This window comes from Oncorhynchus nerka, linkage group LG10 (assembly GCF_034236695.1).
Source record: "Oncorhynchus nerka isolate Pitt River linkage group LG10, Oner_Uvic_2.0, whole genome shotgun sequence".
Classification (NCBI taxonomy): Eukaryota; Metazoa; Chordata; class Actinopteri; order Salmoniformes; family Salmonidae; genus Oncorhynchus; species Oncorhynchus nerka.
This window is the reverse complement of record NC_088405.1, coordinates 14,352,986-14,371,867: the sequence shown is the minus strand read 5'-3', so window position 1 is coordinate 14,371,867 and position 18,882 is coordinate 14,352,986. Positions and strand designations below refer to the sequence as shown.

The window sequence follows — 18,882 nt, the reverse complement described above, 5'->3', positions numbered from 1 at the left end:
CTGCCCTGCACCTTGAGACTAATGCCCCATGTACAGTATATAGAGTCATTGAACGCTGGTCACCTCATAATCTATTTATACACTCAATGTGTATGTCTCTACAGTATTCTCCACATAGCTTATCCTAATATACCTACTACTGTAGATACCATATTCTTTTCCAGATTCTATACTGTCTATACACACCATATATTTAAATTCTGGATTCTGACACATTCTATACTGTCTATACACACCATATATTTAAATTCTGGATTCTGACACATTCTATACTGTCTATACACACCATGTATTTATATTCTGGATTCTGACACATTCTATACTGTCTATACACACCATATATTTATATTCTGGATTCTGACACATTCTATACTGTCTATACACACCATGTATTTATATTCTGGATTCTGACACATTCTATACTGTCTATACACACCATGTATTTATATTCTGGATTCTGACACATTCTATACTGTCTATACACACCATATATTTATATTCTGGATTCTGACACATTCTATACTGTCTATACACACCATGTATTTATATTCTGGATTCTGACACATTCTATACTGTCTATACACACCATATATTTATATTCTGGATTCTGACACATTCTATACTGTCTATACACACCATATATTTATATTCTGGATTCTGACACATTCTATACTGTCTATACACACCATGTATTTAAATTCTGGATTCTGACACATTCTATACTGTCTATACACACCATGTATTTAAATTCTGGATTCTGACACATTCTATACTGTCTATACACACCACATATTTATATTCTGGATTCTGACACATTCTATACTGTCTATACACACCATATATTTATATTCTGGATTCTGACACATTCTATACTGTCTATACACACCATATATTTATATTCTGGATTCTGACACATTCTATACTGTCTATACACACCACATATTTATATTCTGGATTCTGACACATTCTATACTGTCTATACACACCATGTATTTATATTCTGGATTCTGACACATTCTATACTGTCTATACACACCATATATTTATATTCTGGATTCTGACACATTCTATACTGTCTATACACACCATGTATTTATATTCTGGATTCTGACACATTCTATACTGTCTATACACACCATATATTTATATTCTGGATTCTGACACATTCTATACTGTCTATACACACCATGTATTTATATTCTGGATTCTGACACATTCTCACTCATTGTCATTTCTTGATTTATTGTTTGGATCATTGATTATTTGTGTATTTGAACTGTAGAAATGGTTCTGCACAGTTGGAGCTAGTAACATGAGCATTTCACTGCACCTGCTATAACACCTGAAAATATGTGTACTTAACCAATAAACTTTGATTTGATTTGAACCTTATCTCCATCTTCCTCTGGGCTCCTCATCAGACATACAGCCTTCGTCTGGGCTCCTCATCAGACACACATCCTTCCTCTGGGCTCCTCATCAGACACACATCCTTCCTCTGGGCTCCTCATCAGACATACAGCCTTCCTCTGGGCTCCTCATCAGACATACAAACTTCCTCTGGGCTTCACATCAGATATACAGCCTTCCTCTGGGCTCCTCATCAGACACACAGCCTTCCTCTGGGCTCCTCATCAGACACACAGCCTTCCTCTGGGCTCCTCATCAGAAAGACATCCTTCCTCTGGGCTCCTCATCAGAAAGACATCTTCCCTCTTGGCTCCTCATCAGACATACAGCCTTCCTCTGGGCTCTTCATCAGACATACAGCCTTCCTCTGGGCTCTTCATCAGACACACAGCCTTCCTCTGGGCTCCTCATCAGACACACAGCCTTCCTCTGGGCTCCTCATCAGACATACATCCTTCCTCTGGGCTCCTCATCAGAAAGACATCTTCCCTCTTGGCTCCTCATCAGACATACAGCCTTCCTTCTACAACCATTTCTTTCTGGCATGCTGCTTCATATCTCATTCAAATCTCATCTCCACTGCAGAAATTACACACACACACACACACACACACACACACACACACACACACACACACACACACACACACACGCACAGAAGGCAGACCGGAAATCTGTCTGTCTGATTAGGAACCCAGAGGAGGATGGAGACAAGGTTCATTAGTTCACTGGCTGAGGAACAGAGCCCTCGGTCTGCCTAAGGAGGGTGTGTGTTTGTGTGGATGTGTGTCTGTCTAAGGATTGGCTGCCTGGTGTTTAAGAATGTGCGATTCAGGCCAAGTCTATTTAGGTATAAAGAGTTCTTCTTTGGCCAGTGTGTAGTTCATCTTCACCAGACCATGAGCTGATATGACAGCCATCTGTCATCTAAAGGATCAGGGTAAAAGATGTGTTTTTATACATTATTTTACAACTAGACAATGTGTAGTTCATCTTCACCAGACCATGAGCTGATATGACAGCCATCTGTCATCTAAAGGATCAGGGTAAAAGATGTGTTTTTATACATTATTTTACAACTAGACAATGTGTTGGTGTTCTAAAAGCTAGACAGAAGCAATGAACTTCAAATTCTGTTATTTGTAGTACAGGAATGGCTATGATGAGTGTGGATGGATGCTGCCGTGTATTCACTGTTTATGAGGAAATGGAGGATGAGCTGCATGTCTGTTGTTGTAGAGATAAAAATATCAGCTGTATGTCTGTTGTTTTTGGCAGTAGGAATGGCTGAGGAATGGCTGAGTAATGACTGAGGAATGGCTGAGTAATGACTGAGGAATGGCTGAGTAATGACTGAGGAATGGCTGAGTAATGACTGAGGAATGGCTGAGGAATGGCTGAGGAATGGCTGAGTAATGGCTGAGTAATGGCTGAGGAATGGCTGAGTAATGGCTGAGTAATGGCTGAGGAATGGCTGAGGAATGGTTGAGTAATGCTGAGTAATGGCTGAGTAATGGTTGAGTAATGGCTGAGGAATGGCTGAGGAATGGTTGAGGAATGGTTGAGGAATGGCTGAGGAATGGCTGAGGAATAGCTGAGTAATAGCTGAGTAATGGCTGACGAATGGCTGAGGAATGGCTGAGGAATGGTTGAGGAATGGCTGAGTAATGGCTGAGGAATGGCTGAGTAATGGCTGAGGAATGGCTGAGGAATGGCTGAGTAATGGTTGAGTAATGGCTGAGGAATGGCTGAGGAATGGTTGAGTAATGCTGAGTAATGGCTGAGTAATGGTTGAGTAATGGCTGAGGAATGGTTGAGGAATGGTTGAGTAATGGTTGAGTAATGGCTGAGTAATGGCTGAGGAATGGCTGAGGAATGGCTGAGGAATAGCTGAGTAATAGCTGAGTAATGGCTGAGGAATGGCTGAGGAATGGCTGAGGAATAGCTGAGTAATGGCTGAGGAATGGCTGAGGAATAGCTGAGTAATGGCTGAGGAATGGCTGAGGAATGGCTGAGGAATAGCTGAGTAATGGCTGAGGAATGGCTGAGGAACGGTTGAGTAATGCTGAGGAATGGTTGAGGAATGGTTGTGGAATGGTTGTGGAATGGTTGAGGAATGGAAAAGGAATGGTTGAGGAATGGTTGTGGAATGGTTGAGGAATGGTTGAGGAATGGCAATGGTCAAGAATTGTCTGCTTTGTCTGTAATTGTCTGCTTTGCTATGTTTTATATCTCCGCCTTGGTCAGGTCACTGTTGTGAATGAGAATGTGTTCTCAATTACTTACCTGGTTAAATAAAGGCAAATAAGATGTGTCACTGCTGTGGAGAGGATGGGAGTTGTAGTTCGGTTGTTGTCAAGCACAGAAATACACTGAGTTGACAAAACATTAAGAACACCTGCTCTTTCCATGACATAGACTGACCAGGTGAATCCAGGTGAAAGACATGATCCCTTATTGATGTCATTTGTTAAATCCACTCCAATCAGTCTAGATGAAGGGGAGGAGACAGGTTAAATAATGATTTTTAAGCATTGAGGCATGGATTGTGTATGTGTTCCATTCATAGGGTGAATGGGCCAGACAAAAGTTTGAAGTGCCTTTGAACGGGGTACGGGAGTAGGAGCCAGACGTTTGTGTCAAGAATTTCAGTGCTGCTGGGTTTTTCACGCTCAACAGTTTCCCCTGTGTATCACGAATGGTCCACCACCCAAAGGACATCCAGACAACTTGACACAACTGTGGGAAGAATTGGAGTCAACATGGGCCAGCATCCCTGTAGAACGCTTTCGACACCTTGTAGAGTCTATGCCCCGACGAATTTAGTCTGTTCTGAGGGCAAAATGGGGGTTCAACTCAATATTAGGAAGGTGTTGTTTTGTACACTCAGTGTGTATGTGTCTGTTGCTAAGGGAAGGAAGAAAGACCTTGTTGCTGTGGTGTGAGCATGAAGAGGATGATCTGGTGCTTCTCTTTGAATCCACCTCCACTGCGGCCTTTACCCCATTCATCCAGAGAGGGCCTGCGCTATGGGTCACATAGGCAGGAGGGGGAGGAGAAATGTGCTTTCAGCCAGCTAGTCAGCTAGCTAGTCAGACAGACGTGTGTGTGTGTGTGTGTGTGTGTGTGTGTGTGTGTGTGTGTGTGTGTGTGTGTGTGTAATTTCTGCAGTGGAGATGAGATTTGAATGAGATATGAAGCAGCATGCCAGCTAGCTAGTCAGACAGACGTGTGTGTGTGTGTGCGCGCGTGCGCGTGCGTGTGTATGTTTACGTACGTGGGTATGAGTGCATCTCCGTCTGTATGTGTGAGTGTGTGCGTGCGTGCACGTGTCAGTAAGTATATGTGTGTGTGTGTGATTGTATCAGGAGGTGTTCATTATGGGATGCCACTCAGAGCTCCTCTCCGGACTAAGACATGTCATTGCCTTGTCTGTAGAGTAGAGCTATAGCTAACTCACAAGCTACTATTCTGTGTCCATGTCTAGAACGTCTTCTGTAATAATGTGGCTTTTCCTTCCTGATAAATCTAATTGTTTTCAAGTACCATTTTAACACTGTTTGAATTGCTGATTAAATTAGAATAGATCCATTTGGTACATCTTAAGAAAAATACAAAGAACAATAGAACAAAAATTATATATTGATATCATCATCATCAGCGCATTAACAGTCTGCCTCACTCAAATCACACAAAATGTCTGCCCCCAAAATCAAGTCCCCTCTGATTACAGCTGATCCCTGTCTGCTAGATTCAGGTCTGCCAGGATAGTGGGCCGATCTCTTCAAGGTCAACGATCGGATTAGTGTGTCTTAATGTGTATCAGCTGGGAGGAGACAGGTGTGCTTGCGTTAGTGTGTTGCTCTGTCTCTATCCATGGTCCTGAATGCTTCCTTTGCATTCTCTCTGACACTGATGGCAGGTCCCTAAGGACAGACACACTGCCCTGTCTTGAGCAATCACTCTCCAGTGGTCACTAGACAGTGTCCTTTTAAAGGGTAGTCTCTAGCTCTCCAGTGGTTACTAGACAGTGTCCTTTTAAAGGGTAGTCTCTAGCTCTCCAGTGGTTACTAGACAGTGTCCTTTTAAAGGGTAGTCTCTAGCTCTCCAGTGGTCACTAGACAGTGTCCTTTTAAAGGGTAGTCTCTAGCTCTCCAGTGGTCACTAGACAGTGTCCTTTTAAAGGGTAGTCTCTAGCTCTCCAGTGGTTACTAAGCAGTGTCCTTTTAAAGGGTAGTCTCTAGCGCTCCAGTGGTCACTAGACAGTGTCCTTTTAAAGGGTAGTCTCTAGCTCTCCAGTGGTCACTAGACAGTGTCCTTTTAAAGCTCTCCAGTGGTTACTCTCTAAAGCGCTCCAGTGGTCACTAGACAGTGTCCTCTTTAAAGGGTAGTCTCTAGCTCTCCAGTGGTTACTAAGCAGTGTCCTTTTAAAGGGTAGTCTCTAGCTCTCCAGTGGTCACTAGACAGTGTCCTTTTAAAGGGTAGTCTCTAGCTCTCCAGTGGTCACTAGACAGTGTCCTTTTAAAGGGCAGTCTCTATCTACTAGCCAGTGTCCTTTTGTCCTCCAGTGGTCACTAGACAGTGTCTTTAAAGGGTGTCTGCTCTCCAGTGGTCACTGTCGTGATAATGCAAAGATCTCTACACTCCAGTGGTCACAGAGTGTCTAATTTTGAACAATGCCCTGACCTGTGCAATCACTTTTAGTAGGCATTAGACAATGCCCCCTTTTAAAAGTGGCAGTGTCCTTTTAAGTTCACTAGACAGTGTCCTTTTAAAGGGTAGTCTCTAGCTCTCCAGCCATGTCCTGGTACCTAGTGGTCACTAAGCAGTGTCCTTTTAAAGGGTAGTATCTAGTTCTAGTAGCCATGTCCTTTTAGCCTAAAGGGTAGTCTCTAGCTCTCCAGTGGTTACTAAGCAGTGTCCTTTTAAATGTCCTGGTGTAGTCTCTAGCTCTCCAGTGGTCACTAGTCCAGTGTCCCTTTTAAAGGTTAGTATCTAGTAACCATGTTGGTCTAAAGTGTCCCTTTTAAAGGTATCTAGTAGCCATGTCCTGGTGTCTAGTGGTTAGCTCTCTAGTGGTCACTAGCCAGTGTCCTTTTAAAGGGTAGTCTCTAGCGCTCCAGTGGTCACTAGACAGTGTCCTTTTAAAGGGTAGTCCATGTCCAGTGGTCACTAGCCTAGTGTCCTTTTAAAGGGTAGTCTGTAGCTCCAGTGTCCTGGTGTAGCCTAGTTTAGAGCGTTGTCTCTAGCTAGCCAGTGTCCTAGACAGTGTCATTTTAAAGGGTAGTCTCTAGCTCTCCATGTCCTAGACAGTGTCCTTTTAAAGGTTAGTCTCTAGCTCTCCAGTGGTCACTAGCCATGTCCTGGTGTAGCTCTAGTCTTAGTGGTCACTAGTAGCAGTGTCCTTTTAAATGTCCTGGTGTAGGGTGTGGTCTAGCTCTCCAGTGGTTACTAGAGCCAGTGTCCTTTTAAAGTGGTTAGTCTAGTAGCTCTCCAGTGGTGTAGACAGTGTCCTTTTAAAGGGTAGACTAGCTAGCCAGTGGTCACTAGACAGTGTCCTTTTACAAGGGTAGTCTCTAGCTGTCCAGTGGTTGTAGCCAGTGTCCTTTAAAGGGTAGTTCTAGCTCTCCAGTGGTTACTAAGCAGTGTCCTTTTAAAGGGTAGTCTCTAGCCTCCAGTGGTCACTAGACAGTGTCCTTTTAAAGGGTAGTCTCTGCTCTCCAGTGTTACTAAGCAGTGTCCTTTTAAAGGGTAGTCTCTAGCTCTCCAGTGGTCACTAGCCAGTGTCCTTTTAAAGGGTAGTCTCTAGCTCTCCAGTGGTCACTAGACAGTGTCCTTTTAAAGGGTAGTCTCTAGCTCTCCAGTGGTCACTAGACAGTGTCCTTTTAAAGGGTAGTCTCTAGCTCTCCAGTGGTCACTAGTACCATTTTATCCTGGGACAAAAGGTGTGTCTCATAGTCCCCTCAATGAATGGGGAAGAGGTGCTGGGACACCCATGGGAAAAAGTGTCCTTTTAAAGGGTAGTCTCTAGCGCTCCAGTGGTCACTAGACAGTGTCCTTTTAAAGGGTAGTCTCTAGCTCTCCAGTGGTCACTAGACAGTGTCCTTTTAAAGGGTAGTCTCTAGCTCTCCAATGGTCACTAGACAGTGTCCTTTTAAAGGGTAGTCTCTAGCCTCCAGTGGTCACTAGACAGTGTCCTTTTAAAGGGTAGTCTCTAGCTCTCCAGTGGTCACTAGACAGTGTCCTTTTAAAAGGGTAGTCTCTAGCTCTCCAGTGGTCACTAGACAGTGTCCTTTTAAAGGGTAGTCTCTAGCAGGCCCAGTGGTCACTAGACAGTGTCCTTTTAAAGGCCCAGGTAGTCTCTAGCTCTCCAGTGGTCACTAGACAGTGTCCTTTTAAAGGGTAGTCTCTAGGCTCTCCAGTGGTCACTAGACAGTGTCCTTTTGGAAAAAGGTAGTCTCTAGCTCTCCAGTGGTCACTAGACAGTGTCCTTTTAAAGGGTAGTCTCTAGCTCTCCAGTGGTCACTAGACAGTGTCCTTTTAAAGGGTAGTCTCTAGCTCTCCAGTGGTCACTAGATAGTGTCCTTTTAAAGGGTAGTCTCTAGCTCTCCAGTGGTCACTAGACAGTGTCCTTTTAAAGGGTAGTCTCTAGCTCTCCAGTGGTTACTAAGCAGTGTCCTTTTAAAGGGTAGTCTCTAGCTCTCCAGTGGTCACTAAGCAGTGTCCTTTTAAAGGGAAGTCTCTAGCTCTCCAGTGGTCACTAGACAGTGTCCTTTTAAAGGGTAGTCTCTAGCTCTCCAGTGGTTACTAAGCAGTGTCCTTTTAAAGGGTAGTCTCTAGCTCTCCAGTGGTCACTAGACAGTGTCCTTTTAAAGGGTAGTCTCTAGCTCTCCAGTGGTCACTAGACAGTGTCCTTTTAAAAGGTAGTCTCTAGCTCTCCAGTGGTAACTAGACAGTGTCCTTTTAAAGGGTAGTCTCTAGCTCTCCAGTGGTCACTAAGCAGTGTCCTTTTAAAGGGGGTAGTCTCTAGCTCTCCAGTGGTCACTAGACAGTGTCATTTTAAAGGGTAGTCTCTAGCTCTCCAGTGGTCACTAGACAGTGTCCTTTTAAAGGGTAGTCTCTAGCTCTCCAGTGGTCACTAGACAGTGTCCTTTTAAAGGGTAGTCTCTAGCTCTCCAGTGGTCACTAGACAGTGTCCTTTTAAAGGGTAGTCTCTAGCTCTCCAGTGGTTACTAAGCAGTGTCTTTAAAGGGTAGTCTCTAGCTCTCCAGTGGTCACTAGACAGTGTCCTTTTAAAGCCAGTGTCTATCTACTAACCCATGTCCTTCTCTGTCAGGGTGTCTGTCTCAAAGGTTCACTGTCGGATAATGCAAAGATCAATACACGTACTGACAGATGTCTAATTTTGAACAATGCCCTGACCTGGCAATCACTTTTAGTAGGCATTAGACAATGCCCCCTTTTAAAAGATATTAGTACCTACTAGCAAGTAGCCGTGTCCTAACCCACTGTTCCCTAGGCCAGTGTAACCCCTTTTAACCCAAAGTCTGTCCCACTTTAAAGGTTACCAGTATCTAGTAGCCATGTCCTGGTCTGTCCGCTTTTAAAGGTTACCAGTATCTAGTAACCATGTCCTGGTCTAACAAAAATATTTTAAAGGTTACCAGTATCTAGTAGCCATGTCCTGGTGTAGCCTAGTGGCTAGAGCGTTGGACTAGTAGCCATGTCCTGGTGTAGGCCTAGTTGTTAGATGGCGTTGGACTAGTAGCCATGTCCTGGTGTAGCCTAGTGGTTAGAGAGTTGGACTAGTAGCCATGTCCTGGTGTAGCCTAGTGGTTAGAGCGTTGGACTAGTAGCCATGTCCTGGTGTAGCCTAGTGTTTCCTGGACTAGTAGCCATGTCCTGGTGTAGCCTAGTGGTTAGAGAGTTGGACTAGTAGCCATGTCCAGGTGTAGTCTAGTGTTTAAGCGTTGGGGAAGTAGCCATGTCCTGGTGTATCCTAGTTGTTAGAGCGTTGGACTAGTAGTCATGTTCTGGTGTATCCTAGTTGTTAGAAGAGCGTTGGACTAGTAGTCATGTCCTGGTGTAGCCTAGTGGTTAGAGAGTTGGACTAGTAGCCATGTCCTGGTGTAGCCTAGTGGTTAGACAGTTGGACTAGTAGCCATGTCCTGGTGTAGCCTAGTGGTTAGAGCGTTGGACTAGTAGCCATGTCCTGGTGTAGCCTAGTGTTTAGAGCGTTGGACTAGTAGCCATGTCCTGGTGTAGCCTAGTGGTTAGAGCGTTGGACTAGTAGCCATGTCCTGGTGTAGCCTAGTGTTTAGAGCGTTGGACTAGTAGCCATGTCCTGGTGTAGCCTAGTGGTTAGAGCGTTGGACTAGTAACCATGTCCTGGTGTAGCCTAGTGGTTAGAGCGTTGGACTAGTAACCATGTCCTGGTGTAGCCTAGTGGTTAGAAGCGTTGGACTAGTAGCCATGTCCTGGTGTATCCTAGTTGTTAGAGCGTTGGACTAGTAGTCATGTTCATGTATCCTAGTTGTTAAGCAGTTGGACTAGTAGTCATGTCCTGGTGTAGCCTAGTGGTTACCAGAGTTGGACTAGTAGCCATGTCCTGGTGTAGCCTAGTGGTTAGAGAGTTGGACTAGTAGCCATGTCCTGGTGTAGCCTAGTGGTTAGAGCGTTGGACTAGTAAGCCATGTCCTGGTGTAGCCTAGTGTTTAGAGCGTTGGACTAGTAGCCATGTCCTGGTGTAGCCTAGTGGTTAGAGCGTTGGACTAGTAGCCATGTCCTGGTGTAGCCTAGTGTTTAGAGCGTTGGACTAGTAGCCATGTCCTGGTGTAGCCTAGTGGTTAGAGCGTTGGACTAGTAACCATGTCCTGGTGTAGCCTAGTGGTTAGAGCGTTGGACTAGTAGCCATGTCCTGGTGTAGCCTAGTGGTTAGAGCGTTGGACTAGTAGCCATGTCCTGGTGTAGCCTAGTGTTTAGAGCGTTGGACTAGTAGCCATGTCCTGGTGTAGCCTAGTGTTTAGAGTGTTGGACTAGTAGCCATGTCCTGGTGTAGCCTAGTGGTTAGAGCGTTGGACTAGTAACCATGTCCTGGTGTAGCCTAGTGGTTAGAACGTTGGACTAGTAACTAAAAGTTTGCAAGATCGAATTCCAGAGCTGACAAGGTAAAAATGTGTCGTTCTTCCTCTGAACAAGGCAGTTAACCCACTGTTCCTAGGCCAGGTAACCCACTGTTCCTAGGCCAGTTAACCCACTGTTCCTAGGCCAGTTAACCCACTGTTCCTAGGCCAGTTAACCCACTGTTCCTAGGCCAGTTAACCCACTGTTCCTAGGCCAGGTAACCCACTGTTCCTAGGCCAGGTAACCCACTGTTCCTAGGCCAGTTAACCCACTGTTCCTAGGCCAGTTAACCCACTGTTCCTAGGCCAGTTAACCCACTGTTCCTAGGCCAGGTAACCCACTGTTCCTAGGCCAGTTAACCCACTGTTCCTAGGCCAGTTAACCCACTGTTCCTAGGTCAGTTAACCCACTGTTCCTAGGCCAGGTAACCCACTGTTCCTAGGCCAGGTAACCCACTGTTCCAAGGCCAGTTAACCCACTGTTCCTAGGTCAGTTAACCCACTGTTCCTAGGCCAGGTAACCCACTGTTCCTAGGCCAGGTAACCCACTGTTCCAAGGCCAGTTAACGCACTGTTCCTAGGCCGTCATTGTAAATAAGAATTTGTTCTTAACTGATTTTCCTAGTTAAATAAAGGTCAAATTAAAAATGTTTAAAAAAGGTGTCACAACACCAGCTCGAAGTCCGTAACAAAAAGGGAGACAACGTGTGAATAAATAATAACAAAAATATATTTATTGACTGAAGTAACATAAATACAATTAACAATGGTGTAATCAGCAGTGTAAGTAAGTGGTTGCGTGAATAAATGTGATAATGAGGGGTGTTGAAAGGTGCCAAAGCAAACAAAACAGAGACAAAAATGCCACAACCAAAATCTATCAGTGTGTCTGCATGGAGAGAGTCCCCTCAATGAATGGGGAAGAGGTGTATTTATCCTGAATGAATGGGGAAGAGATGTATTTATCCTGGACACACCCAGGCCCAGGTGTGTCTGCATGGAGAGAGTCACCTCAATGAATGGGGAAGAGGTGTATTTATCCTGGGACACACCCAGGCCCAGGTGTGTCTGCATGGAGAGAGTCCCCTCAATGAATGGGGAAGAGGTGTATTTATCCTGGGACACACCCAGGCCCAGGTGTGTCTGCATGGAGAGAGTCCCCTCAATGAATGGGGAAGAGGTGTATTTATCCTGGGACACACCCAGGCCCAGGTGTGTCTGCATGGAGAGAGTCCCCTCAATGAATGGGGAAGAGGTGTATTTATCCTGGGACACACCCAGGCCCAGGTGTGTCTGCATGGAGAGAGTCACCTCAATGAATGGGGAAGAGGTGTATTTATCCTGGGACACACCCAGGCCCAGGTGTGTCCCATGTCGCTGACGACCCTCCCAGCCCCGCCCACCGACATCCTAATATGGAAAACAAGAGCAAAGAGAAAGAATACGGCAGACAGAGTGGGAGGGTGTCACAAAGGGTACCAGAATCTAGTATCTAGTAGCCATGTCCTGGTCTGTCCCCTTTTAAAGGTTACCAGAATCTAGTATCTAGTAGCCATGTCCTGGTCTGTCCCATTTTAAAGGGTACCAGAATCTAGTAGCCATGTCCTGGTCTGTCCCCTTTTAAAGGTTACCAGAATCTAGTATCTAGTAGCCATGTCCTGGTCCTGTCCCCTTTTAAAGGTTACCAGAATCTAGTATCTAGTAGCCATGTCCTGGTCTGGCCCCTTTTAAAGGTTACCAGAATCTAGTAGCTAGTAGCCATGTCCTGGTCTGTCCCCTTTTAAAGGTTACCAGAATCTAGTATCTAGTAGCCATGTCCTGGTCTGTCCCCTTTTAAAGGTTACCAGTATCTAGTATCTAGTAGCCATGTCCTGGTCTGTCCCCTTTTAAAGGTTAGCCACTGGTCTGTCCCCTTTTAAATCTAGTAGCTAGTAGCCATGTCCTGGTCTGTCCCCTTTTAAAGGTTACCAGTATCTAGTATAGCTAGTAGCCATGTCCTGGTCTGTCCCCTTTTAAAGGTTACCAGTATCTAGTATCTAGTAGCCATGTCCTGGTCTGTCCCCTTTTAAAGGTTACCAGTATCTAGTATCTAGTAGCCATGTCCTGGTCTGTCCCCTTTTAAAGGTTACCAGTATCTGGTAGCTAGTAGCCATGTCCTGGTCTGTCCCCTTTTAAAGGTTACCAGTATCTAGTAGCTAGTAGCCATGTCCTGGTCTGTCCCCTTTTAAAGGTTACCAGTATCTAGTATCTAGTAGCCATGTCCTGGTCTGTCCCCTTTTAAAGGTTACCAGAATCTAGTAGCTAGTAGCCATGTCCTGGTCTGTCCCCTTTTAAAGGTTACCAGTATCTAGTAGCTAGTAGCCATGTCCTGGTCTGTCCCCTTTTAAAGGGTACCAGAATCTAGTAGCTAGTAGCCATGTCCTGGTCTGTCCCCTTTTAAAGGGTACCAGAATGTAGTAGCTAGTAGCCATGTCCTGGTCTGTCCCCTTTTAAAGGTTACCAGTATCTAGTAGCTAGTAGCCATGTCCTGGTCTGTCCCCTTTTAAAGGTTACCAGTATCTAGTAGCTAGTAGCCATGTCCTGGTCTGTCCCCTTTTAAAGGTTACCAGTATCTAGTAGCTAGTAGCCATGTCCTGGTCTGTCCCCTTTTAAAGGTACCAGAATCTAGTAGCCATGTCCTGGTCTGTCCCCTTTTAAAGGTTACCAGAATCTAGTATCTAGTAGCCATGTCCTGGTCTGTCCCCTTTTAAAGGTTACCAGAATCTAGTATCTAGTCCCTTTTAGCCATGTCCTGGTCTGTCCCCTTTTAAAGGTTACCAGTAGTTAGTAGCTAGTAGCCATGTCCTGGTCTGGCCCCTTTTAAAGGTTACCAGAATCTAGTAGCTAGTAGCCATGTCCTGGTCTGTCCCCTTTTAAAGGTTACCAGAATCTAGTAGCTAGTAGCCATGTCCTGGTCTGTCCCCTTTTAAAGGTTACCAGTAAAGGTTACCAGAATCTCAGTAACCATGTCTAGTATCTAGTAGCCATGTCCTGGTCTGTCCCCTTTAAAGGTTACCAGTATCTAGTAGTAGCCATGTCTGGTCTGTCCCCTTTTAAAGGTTACCAGAATCTAGTAGCTAGTAGCCATGTCCTGGTCTGTCCCCTTTCAAAGGTACCAGAATCTAGTAGCTAGTAGCCATGTCCTGGTCTGTCCCCTTTTAAAGGTTACCAGTATCTAGTATCTAGTAGCCATGTCCTGGTCTGTCCCCTTTTAAAGGTTACCAGTATCTAGTAGCTAGTAGCCATGTCCTGGTCTGTCCCCTTTTAAAGGTTACCAGAATCTAGTAGCTAGTAGCCATGTCCTGGTCTGTCCCCTTTAAAGGTTACCAGAATCTAGTAGCTAGTAGCCATGTCCTGGTCTGTCCCCTTTTAAAGGGTACCAGAATGTAGTAGCTAGTAGCCATGTCCTGGTCTGTCCCCTTTTAAAGGTTACCAGTATCTAGTAGCTAGTAGCCATGTCCTGGTCTGTCCCCTTTTAAAGGATACCAGTATCTAGTAGCTAGTAGCCATGTCCTGGTTTGTCCCCTTTTAAAGGTTACCAGTATCTAGTAGCCATGTCCTGGTCTGTCCCCTTTTAAAGGTTACCAGTATCTAGTAGCTAGTAGCCATGTCCTGGTCTGTCCCCTTTTAAAGGATACCAGTATCTAGTAGCTAGTAGCCATGTCCTGGTCTGTCCCCTTTTAAAGGATACCAGTATCTATTAGCTAGTAGCCATGTCCTGGTCTGTCCCCTTTTAAAGGTTACCAGTATCTAGTATCCATGTCCTAGTCTGTCCCCTTTTAAAGGTTACCAGTATCTAGTAGCTAGTAGCCATGTCCTGGAATGTCCCCTTTTAAAGGTTACCAGTATCTAGTAGCCATGTCCTGGTCTGTCCCCTTTTAAAAGTTACCAGTATCTTGTAGCTAGTAGCCATGTCCTGGTCTGTCCCCTTTTAAAGATACCAGTATCTAGTAGCTAGTAGCCATGTCCTGGTCTGTCCCCTTTTAAAGGTTACCAGAATCTAGGAACCATGTCAGGGTACCAGTACCTAGTAACCATGTCCTGGTCTGTCCCCTTTTAAAGGGTACCAGTATCTAGTAACCATGTCCTGGTTTGTCCCCTTTTAAAGGTTACCAGTATCTAGTAGCCATGTCCTGGTCTGTCCCCTTTTAAAGTTTACCAGTATCTAGTAGCTAGTAGCCATGTCCTGGTCTGTCCCCTTTTAAAGGTTACCAGAATCTAGTAGCTAGTAGCCATTTCCTGGTCTGTCCCCTTTTAAAGGTTACCAGTATCTAGTAGCCATGTCCTGGTGTAGCCTAGTGGTTATGTTGTTGTTTTCTCTCACTAGTTAACTGTACTGGTGTCCTCACCTCTCACTAGTTAACTGTAATGTTGTTGTCATCTCTCACTAGTTAACTGTAATGTTGTTGTCATCTCTCACTAGTTAACTGTAAGGTTACCAGTCTCTCACTAGTTAACTGTAATGTTTTCCTCATCTCTCACTAGTTAACTGTAATGTTGTTGTCGTCTCTCACTAGTTAACTGTAATGTTTTCCTCATCTCTCACTAGTTAACTGTAATGTTGTTGTCGTCTCTCACTAGTTAACTGTAATGTTGTTGTCGTCTTCACTAGTTAACTGTAATGTTGTTGTCATCTCTCACTAAAGTTAACTGTAATGTTGTCCTGTCTGTCTCACTAGTTAACTGTAATGTTGTTTAAAGGTTCGTCTCTCACTAGTTAACTGTACTGGTGTCCTTTCATCTCTCACTAGTTAACTGTAATGTTGTTTGTCCCCTCTCAAAGGTTAACTGTAATGTTGTAGCCATGTCTGGTCTGTCCCCTTTTAGTTAACTGTACTGTTGTCCTCATCTCTCACTAGTTAACTGTCCCCTTTTGTCCCTCATCTCTCACTAGTTAACTGTACTGTTGTCCTCATCTCTCACTAGTTAACTGTAATGTTGTTGTCATCTCTCACTAGTTAACTGTAATGTTGTCCTCATCTCTCACTAGTTAACTGTAATGTGGTGTTGTCTCTCACTAGTTAACTGTAATGCTGTCCTCATCTCTCACTAGTTAACTGTACTGGTGTCCTCACCTCTCACTAGTTAACTGTAATGTTGTTGTCATCTCTCACTAGTTAACTGTACTGGTGTCCTCATCTCTCACTAGTTAACTGTACTGTTGTCCTCATCTCTCACTAGTTAACTGTACTGTTGTCCTCATCTCTAACTAGTTAACTGTAATGTTGTTGTCGTCTCTCACTAGTTAACTGTACTGTTGTCCTCATCTCTAACTAGTTAACTGTAATGTTGTTGTCGTCTCTCACTAGTTAACTGTACTGGTGTCCTCATCTCTCACTAGTTAACTGTACTGGTGTCCTCATCTCTCACTAGTTAACTGTACTGGTGTCCTCATCTCTCACTAGTTAACTGTACCGTGTCCTCATCTCTCACCAGTTAACTGTACCTTGTCCTCATCTCTCACTAGTTAACTGTAATGTTGTTGTCATCTCTCACTAGTTAACTGTAATGTTGTTGTCGTCTCTCACTAGTTAACTGTAGTGGTGTCCTCATCTCTCACTAGTTAACTGTAATGCTGTCCTCATCTTTCACTAGTTAACTGTACTGGTGTCCTCACCTCTCACTAGTTAACTGTAATGTTGTTGTCATCTCTCACTAGTTAACTGTAATGTTGTTGTCATCTCTCACTAGTTAACTGTACTGGTGTCCTCATCTATCACTAGTTAACTGTACTGTTGTCCTCATCTCTCACTAGTTAACTGTAATGTTGTCCTCATCTCTCACTAGATAACTGTACTGTTGTCCTCATCTCTCACTAGTTAACTGTAATGTTGTCCTCATCTCTCACTAGTTAACTGTACTGTTGTCCTCATCTCTCACTAGTTAACTGTACTGTTGTCCTCATCTCTCACTAGTTAACTGTAATGTTGTTGTCATCTCTCACTAGTTAATCTGTACTGTTGTCCTCATCTCTAACTAGTTAACTGTAATGTTGTTGTCGTCTCTCACTAGTTAACTGTACTGGTGTCCTCATCTCTCACTAGTTAGCTGTACTGGTGTCCTCATCTCTCACTAGTTAACTGTACTGGTGTCCTCATCTCTCACTAGTTAACTGTACCGTTGTCCTCATCTCTCACTAGTTAACTGTAATGTTGTCCTCATCTCTCACTAGTTAACTGTAATGTTGTCCTCATCTCTCACTAGTTAACTGTAATGTTGTCCTCATCTCTCACTAGTTAACTGTACTGTTGTCCTCATCTCTCACTAGTTAACTGTAATGTTGTCCTCATCTCTCACTAGTTAACTGTAATGTTGTCCTCATCTCTCACTAGTTAACTGTAATGTTGTTGTCGTCTCTCACTAGTTAACTGTAATGTTCTCCTCATCTCTCACTAGTTAACTGTAATGTTGTCCTCATCTCTCACTAGTTAACTGTAATGTGCTGTTGTCTCTCACTAGTTAACTGTAATGTTGTCCTCACCTCTCACTAGTTAACTGTACTGGTGTCCTCATCTCTCACTAGTTAACTGTAATGTTGTTGTCATCTCTCACTAGTTAACTGTACTGGTGTCCTCATCTCTCACTAGTTAACTGTAATGTTGTTGTCATCTCTCACTAGTTAACTGTACTGGTGTCCTCACCTCTCACTAGTTAACTGTACTGGTGTCCTCACCTCTCACTAGTTAACTGTACTGGTGTCCTCATCTCTCACTAGTTAACTGTAATGTTGTTGTCGTCTCTCACTAGTTAACTGTAATGTTGTTGTCATCTCTCACTAGTTAACTGTAATGTTGTTGTCATCTCTCACTAGTTAACTGTAATGTTGTTGTCGTCTCTCACTAGTTAACTGTAATGTTGTTGTCATCTCTCACTAGTTAACTGTACTGGTGTCCTCACCTCTCACTAGTTAACTGTACTGGTGTCCTCATCTCTCACTAGTTAATTGTAATGTTGTTGTCGTCTCTCACTAGTTAACTGTAATGTTGTCCTCATCTCTCACTAGTTAATTGTAATGTTGTTGTCGTCTCTCACTAGTTAACTGTAATGTTGTCCTCATCTCTCACTAGTTAACTGTACTGGTGTCCTCATCTCTCACTAGTTAACTGTACTGGTGTCCTCACCTCTCACTAGTTAACTGTACTGGTGTCCTCACCTCTCACTAGTTAACTGTACTGGTGTCCTCATCTCTCACTAGTTAACTGTACTGGTGTCCTCATCTCTCACTAGTTAACTGTACTGGTGTCCTCATCTCTCACTAGTTAACTGTACTGGTGTCCTCACCTCTCACTAGTTAACTGTACTGTTGTCCTCATCTCTCACTAGTTAACTGTACTGGTGTCCTCATCTCTCACTAGTTAACTGTACTGGTGTCCTCATCTCTCACTAGTTAACTGTACTGGTGTCCTCACCTCTCACTATATAACTGTACTGGTGTCCTCACCTCTCACTAGTTAACTGTACTGGTGTCCTCACCTCTCACTAGTTAACTGTACTGGTGTCCTCATCTCTCACTAGTTAACTGTAATGTTGTTGTCGTCTCTCTAGATCTATCCAGGTGCAGTGGAGCTGATGCAGGTCATCGAGGAATTCATCCACATCGTTGGCCTGGGCATGAAGGACTTCCACAACGCCTATCTGATGACTGGGAACTTGGGTAAGAACCACAGACAGATCTATTCTCACAGCCCACAGGCCTGGGATGGGAGTCCCACAGCCTTATTTTTCTCCACAACCCAGCCACCCAGCTGGGTGAAAATAACAATTATCAAATCGATGTTCAACGATCAATCGTCCATGTGTGAATAAACAAAATGTTGCTGCTGCTGACTCCCCATGTCAATTCCCCCTCCATCCATCAGTAATCTGGGATAAATTATGCGTGGAGGGGAGGGGAAGGAGGGAGGAAGGGGAGGAAGGAAGGAAGGAAGGAGGGGATGGAGGCTTAGCCTAACAAACAACCACTAATCAATTTGGTTATTTAAAACCTAGCTTGTGATTAACTCCTAAGAAAACACTCACATCCGATGTTCCAATATCAACCATGTCTTCAGTGGGTAGAAACCGTGGTCAGGGTGAGTCAACCATAGGATGAATCTCAAGTCTCTAGGTCCAGTATTCCAAAAGAACCCCCTATCACAGTTTGAGGTCCAGTATTCCAATAGGACCCTCCTAAAACTGATCTAGGTCCAGTATTCCAATAGTACCTTCCTAACACAGATCTAGGTCCAGTATTCCAAAAGAACCCACCTAACACAGATCTAGGTCCAGTATTCCAATAGAACCCTCCTAACACAGATCTAGGTCCTGTATT

General features: G+C 44.2%; 1 protein-coding gene across 4 annotated transcripts in view; it reads left to right on the top strand.

Annotated features, from left to right (window-relative positions):
* The window catches only part of adgrb3 (adhesion G protein-coupled receptor B3), a 251,581-nt gene that overhangs the window by 48,718 nt on the left and 183,981 nt on the right, over window positions 1–18,882 (top strand). For all 4 annotated transcript variants that reach the window (XM_065023041.1, XM_065023038.1, XM_065023039.1 and 1 more), the window contains exon 10: window positions 18,117–18,225. In XM_065023041.1, coding sequence (XP_064879113.1) covers window positions 18,117–18,225 — 109 coding nt within the window. The remainder of the gene's footprint in view (window positions 1–18,116; window positions 18,226–18,882) is intronic.